Here is a 6,224-nt window from a genome sequence, read left to right as displayed (position 1 = left end):
CTGTGCGATGCGCCTGGCGTGCCAAGCGTCTCAAGCACCGTCTTGCCCGAGTTTAAACTGAATTCTGGAGTTTTATGTGCCCAAACCCGGATATGGTTGTGAGGCATGCCGTAGTAGGGGACACCAGATTATTTTGACCACCTCGGGTTCAAAAACGCACGCTACACGGGCGTTGTTGCATGTCGCCCCCCATCGAATGCGGCAGCCGCCAGTGCCGCAGCCTGGATTCGAACCTGCGCCCTCGGGCTTAGCAGCGCAACGCCCAAGCCACTATGCCACCACGGCGGGCACCCCGCCTTTTCAGACATGCGTCCGGGATCTGTCTGTCTGTCTGTCTGTCTGTCTGTCTGTCTGTCTGTCTGTCTGTCTGTCTGTCTGTCTGTCTGTCTGTCTGTCTGTCTGTCTCTTTCTGTCTGTCTGTGTCTGTCTGTCTCTGTCTGTCTATCTCTTTCTGTCTCTGTCGGTCTCTGTCTCTGTCTGTCTATCTCTTTCTGTCTCTGTCGGTCTCTGTCTCCGTCTGTCTGTCTGTCTGTCTGTCTGTCTGTCTGTCTATGCCTATCTATCTATCTGTCTGTCTGTCTGTCTCTGTCTGCTTGTCTGTCTGTATGTCTCTGTTTGTTTGTCTGTCTGTCTCTGTCTGTCTCTGTTCGTCTCTTCCTGTCTGTCTGTCTCTGTCTGTCTGTCTCTGTCTGTCTCTGTTCGTCTCTTCCTGTCTGTCTGTCTCTGTCTGTCTGTCTCTGTCTGCCTGTGTCTCTGTCTGTCTCTGTTTGTCTGTCTGTCTGTCCTCCTGCGCCGGCTGGTTTAAAGCATTGCATGTTGTAATTGTTGGGATCTGGCATGAAATAGTTGGTAGCTGGCACATGCCGTCGTCCATCTCATCCACGCTGTGGACGTTGTTGAAATGAAAGACTTGTTCTCATCGAGAATGAGGAAAATGTGATTTATTTACAGTATCTACATGTGGACGGTACAGTTCATCAGCCTAGCATGACCGGAAGAGAATGCAAACCCAGCAGCCGCACTACAGCTGCTTATGAACACTCTGTCCTCCTAGTTACCTAGGTGAGGGAAAACGGCCGTTCACCGTCGACCAAATCGGACCGTCCAAAGTCAGCGTAGCCGATCCGCGTTTGAGGGGGAGGGTTTACACGCTCACTTCCGCACAGGTTTCACTGACCATACCAAGGTGAGAGGGCTCTCGCAGAAGAGGGTCCTGCCCCGAGCAGGCCCCTCTTCTGCGAGAGCCCTCTCACCTTGGTATGGTCAGTGAACGAGCAGGCCCCTCTTGATGCCAGTATTGACTCCGCAGACAGTGGTCGCCGCGTCTATCCATTGACTGACGACTTTTAAGACCAGGGAGATGGCGCCACAAAGCTTCTTATTCCAGGAGTTCTCGCACTCCAATCATACCGTGAAGGTGACGGCGACTCCACAAAGAACACCTGGTCTGCCAACTGGGTCTTGCCATCTCGGCGTCGTTCGTTTTGGGACGCGGCGCATTATGGTCTTTACAAAGCGAGTCGTCGAAGTAGTTTTCCGAAGGCGAGTAATCGCAGCAGACGTGGTGGCGCCGAGGGCCTGTTGACTCTGCGCATTTTTGTTTTCACAAAGTGAGTCATCGCAGGAGGCCAGAAAGGCTTCGTCGGTCACTTCCGCTCTAGACCACCAGCGCCCCCCCCCCCGACCGTTCATAACAGTTCCTCCATGGCCAGGAAAATTTCCACTGGCCAACGCTGATAACCGCTGGGCAGGAAGAGAATGGCTGGTGGCAAGGGGGGAATGCCTTGGCTTGCAGCGACCAGCTGTGAAATGATGACACCGCCCCAAAACATCCAACAGGGACAGGCAACTGCAAAACGAACCCCAAAACACGGCTCTGCGCCGCGATGATGTATCTTGGATCTCACTTTAGAGCCGCTAGGCTTCAAAGAAAACAGAAGTGCAGAAACAACAAATGTTCCATTTCGCTACGCCAATTTTTGAAAGAATGTTGTGCTTTCAATTGAGCAATCGTGGAAGGAGTCCTGCTAAATGGGAGGGGATCTTCTTGGCTTAACACGTAGAGGAAGGAAACTGAGGAGAGGCCATACCCCCTCCGCGCGCTAGGATAAAGGTGTGGATGAAATGACGTAGTAGGTTCTCCTTTCTTTTGCTGTTTTTTTATTTCTTTGCCGTAGTGGCCACGCCTTTGGGGCCACATGGCGGCTTTGTTTTGGTTCTGTGCGCTCACACGTGTTGCTCCGTAGGTTTCGTACCGTGGCAAAGGCGCCGTGCGGACAGGTTTGCGTTGGTCGCCGTGTTTTGTTGCGTTGCGTTATCTAGACCGTGCTCTCCCGGATGTTGCTGTGGCCAGGTGGGACAGGAGGAAATAAAGCTCATGAAATGAACACGCATGCAACGCTGTGCGCAATGTATCGCGTCACGGCAGTGGCAACGGACGAAGGAATCTCCACGGGAAATTTTGCCTTTTCATTTTGCCATTTCAATCTTTCCTTTCATTTGTTTATTGCTAGGTCACCAGAACACGCATTTCCATGGCAGAGATTCAAAAGGTCCTCCCTGTACTTAAAAGGTACGACAACTGATGTAGAATCCTACCCTTTCGGTCTCTGTAGTGCCGATATAACAATCCTCCTCTCTCTTGTATCGTCACGTTGCGCCTACCAAAGCCTTCTTTAGCTGTCTGATGCAATGTAGCTAAGCTGTCATCATTCTTTTGCTCGGCTGCAAATGATTCTCTGTCCATACGTAAGAGCTGATCAAAGTTCTTTGAGGCCGGTGATAGAAACGATCTTGTCTCGCTTGCAAGTGCGTCAGCGGCCTCTTCCTGCAGACATGAACGTTCACACCCTAGTGATCCGCTCTCATTGAGCTGGTCAGCTGGAAGGCTTTCCTCAACCGTTTTTTCGCTCCTCGAGCCTAGCTCGGATTCGGTTATTGAAGTTACCTCCTTTCCTTCTTCCTCTGGAGCAGCTTTTACATTTTATGCTGAAAACGACGCGATTTTACGAGCTTGGCCTCACTTCAACACCTGTACTATTCCCTCTCCCAGATTAAGCCCTTTGTTACGCAGTCACTGGTCCGACCGATTCGAAAAATATGTAAGGGTACTGCAGCGACAAAAATTTGGAAAATGCTGCCTCGGTCACTAGCTCCCCGGACGGTCCACTGATTTTCACTTTGGGCTTGGGCAGACACACGCTTTGTTCTTCTACAACCTGTTTGATCCATGTTACTTCTGCTACCGAAAGGGTTACCCAAAGAAGGGAAAGTCATAACAATGCAGATGGTTTGAGCAGGCTAATTGAATTCTGCATTTAGTGATCCCGCCTAAATTTTGGGGTTGTTATTGTGAATTTCGTTAAGCTGCTGGGCTCGGGATTGTCAAGTCAGATGTTCCAATCTCCGGCGGAGAAGTTTCTATTACTTTATTTTTACTTTTATGTTTTTCTTTTTTGCACTAACAAATTTACATAGCCTTCAAAAGGTCTCTGTCCATTTATAGTTAACTATTGATGAAGAACTACAGAATTTTCGACTACAGGACGTTACAGTACGCACAACAGAACGACAGAATCAACGTCCCAATATACGACCGACTGAAGTTTCCTGTTGGGTTTTTCAAGCTGGAAGTCACCTAACAAATGACAAAGGTCGCTAGGCCTAGCCGACATAACGCGGCCAGTATAATTTGCAAAGTCGTACTAAATCGGCTAAGCAAAGACAAAGGCTTAATGAGCCTTTGAATCCCCGTTGGTCGCCAGTGTGGGGTCTTCGGGTCTCACAGGAGTACCGAAGACCACGGGTTCGAGCTTAGCAAGCCACAGGGCCGCGTCAGTCGTCATCTGTAGCGCCGCTGCGCGCAAGCTCAGGCCGCAAGGGGCTACGGAGCCACGCATGCAAGAACACAGCATTGCCCTGAGTTGACGGAAACCATTTATTGTATCCGACAGCATGCGACACTGCACAAACGCCTGGTCCCAGGGCAGTGGGGAACCAAAGGAGTCCCGCACCAAGGGCGAAAAATGCAGTCAGGGGCACCTATAGCACGTCGCTGCGAGAGCACAGGCTCAAGCTGGGACACGCCGATAGGAAAAGTCCCGGTGGCTATGCTACTTGCTCTCGCGATAACCAATGGGCCAACTCGCGAGAGCTCGGGCATATCCTTCGGCTTGAGTCTCCACTGAGTGTGGCTTGTGTGGTACGATGTCGCGCGAGGCACCCGTTCTTCGGCACAGCGTCCGGACAGGACCAACACGAGGTACGCGCTCCCCGCACTGGCATGAGCTGAGTCCTAGGGTGCGATTTTGTAGGAATTCTATCAGATTCTTTATGCCTTTTGCCGCCATCACCGCGCAGCCATTGGTCGAAAATGACCGGGCCGCGCCCATTTTGTCTGTTAATTACGCGACGTCCGCAACCCTAGAGAACTGTAATCGTCATAGTGACGTTGACGCACTCATTACACGGAGCATAAGGCACGGATTTTCGGCACGGCAGAGGCAGAGTCGTTTCCGAAGGCATAAAAAAAATGGCCGCCCCTCTGAACGCTATGGCCGTGGCTCTTCGACGTCGCCGACGTGAACACGGAGAGCCAGACGACGCGTTTGACATGCCGGATGACCATTTTCGACGGCCTTTACGCCTCTCCAAGGGATTGGTGCGGTTGTTGTGCGAGGAACTGGCGGGGGAACTAGAAGCTGATCGAGCGACGGGACTCTCGGTGGAGCGGAAAGTGTTGTGTGCGCTGCGCTTCTTTGCTACCGGGAGCTTCCGGAAGCTTCCGGGTGCTACCGGGTGCTACCGGGAGACGATCCGTGTGCCGCAGTCGACGGTGAGCGAGTGCGTGCGACGTGTGGCAGAGGCTGTTGTGAACGCAGGGGCCCGCAACAAGTGGGTCCATTTTTCAAGGACAGCCGAGGAAAAGGCAGCCATGAAGGAGGGTTTCCTTTAGCGCGGTGCTATCCCCGGCGTCATCGGATGCGTAGGCGGCAGCCTCATAGCCATTATCGCACCCAAGTGTGAGCGCAAGGCTGTGTTCATGTGCCGCAAGGGATACTACGCCCTCAACTGCATGTTCGTAAGTAAAACTCACGTTTTCTTCGATCCTGTTGGAAAGCTACGTTGCTCTCGTCAACAGGCACTTTCTCTGTTTACGTTTTACCTCAGATCTGCGACGCGGACATGAAAATCTTGGCCTTGGACCCTCTGCGACCGGGGTCGGACCACGACGCTTTCGTCCTGCGGACGACATGGTTGCGCCGGCAGTTCCAAGCGGGGTGCATCGTGAATCCCGGGGAATACCTCCTTGGTGAGAAAAAAAAAACATTTTGTTTTGGCGCAGTCACGCTTCAGTAGCGCAGAACGCCGTGTCCGCTCCAACCCAAACATTTAACCAAACCACAAAAACATTAGTAAGTCGGGAGTAAAAAAAGAAAATAAAGAACTGCCACCATTGGCAATGTTCGAAGTTTGAACTTACAAGCCCATTATGTGTCTCCGAGGAGCTGACGAAAGCAACACGTGTTAGTGCTGACTGCACCCAGTGCCTGCCAAATGCAGAAGAAATGAACAAACATTAGTGCTACTGCTACTACTGTCATTCATAGCACCAACAAGTGTTGATTTCTTGCTTGTGGCAGGCACCGAGTAGTGCTCTTGTAAATTGGTTAAGAGTTTGTGTCGGGTATGGACATGCTCAACTCATGCTTTTACTTGGGACTTCCAACCCTGAAGTCTACCTTTGTTGAATGACGCTGTAGCTTTCCTCAGTTGACAACTTCTTTCTCATCAGCGGAGTACTCAATATACTATTTCCATCTTTGTGCAGGTGACAGTGGCTACCCCTTGGAGCCGTGGCTCCTGCCCCAGTTCCTGGCCATCCTCCAGTGCACACAGCCAAGGGGCAGTACAACACAGCACATGCCGCCATGCATTCCGTAGTGGAGAGGTGCATTGGGCTCTTAAAGAGCCGTTTCCGCTGACTTCAGCGATATCGCACCCTCCTCTATGAGCCGGAACGTGCAGCCAACATTGTCGCGGCATGTTCTGTGTTGCACAACCTTCACCTTTCTGAAGGCGACATAGAATCAGGCGATGACACCGATGACGACAGCAGCAGCGGCAGAAGTAGTGAGCTTGACAATAACGGCGACCCCATGCCACACAGTCTGCCCCGAAACACGGGGTCTAGAATGCAATACTTGAGAGGGCGGGCTGTTCGC

General features: G+C 51.8%; 1 protein-coding gene across 1 annotated transcript; it reads left to right on the top strand.

Moving 5' to 3' along the window:
* The first annotated feature begins 4,552 nt into the window (after positions 1-4,552).
* LOC135917805 (putative nuclease HARBI1) lies at positions 4,553-5,943 on the top strand. The gene is made up of 4 exons (XM_065451408.1): positions 4,553-4,943; positions 4,989-5,080; positions 5,170-5,311; positions 5,831-5,943. Exons 1-4 carry the CDS (start codon positions 4,553-4,555, stop codon positions 5,941-5,943), a joined length of 738 nt encoding a protein of 245 aa, XP_065307480.1.
* Positions 5,944-6,224: the final 281 nt, after the last annotated feature.

This window comes from Dermacentor albipictus, unplaced genomic scaffold, assembly GCF_038994185.2.
Source record: "Dermacentor albipictus isolate Rhodes 1998 colony unplaced genomic scaffold, USDA_Dalb.pri_finalv2 scaffold_13, whole genome shotgun sequence".
Classification (NCBI taxonomy): domain Eukaryota; kingdom Metazoa; phylum Arthropoda; class Arachnida; order Ixodida; family Ixodidae; genus Dermacentor; species Dermacentor albipictus.
The sequence above is the reverse complement of the archived record's forward strand: the minus strand, read 5'-3'. Positions and strand labels throughout refer to the sequence as shown.

Bases quoted from the DNA above. Each gene is read 5' to 3' on its own strand.
- LOC135917805 (XM_065451408.1), top strand. From the start codon at position 4,553: ATGGCCGTGGCTCTTCGACGTCGCCGACGTGAACACGGAGAGCCAGAC. The intron at 5,081-5,169 runs GTAAGTAAAACT...GTTTTACCTCAG, and splicing joins ACGCCCTCAACTGCATGTTC to ATCTGCGACGCGGACATGAA. The intron at 5,312-5,830 runs GTGAGAAAAAAA...ATCTTTGTGCAG, and splicing joins TCCCGGGGAATACCTCCTTG to GTGACAGTGGCTACCCCTTG.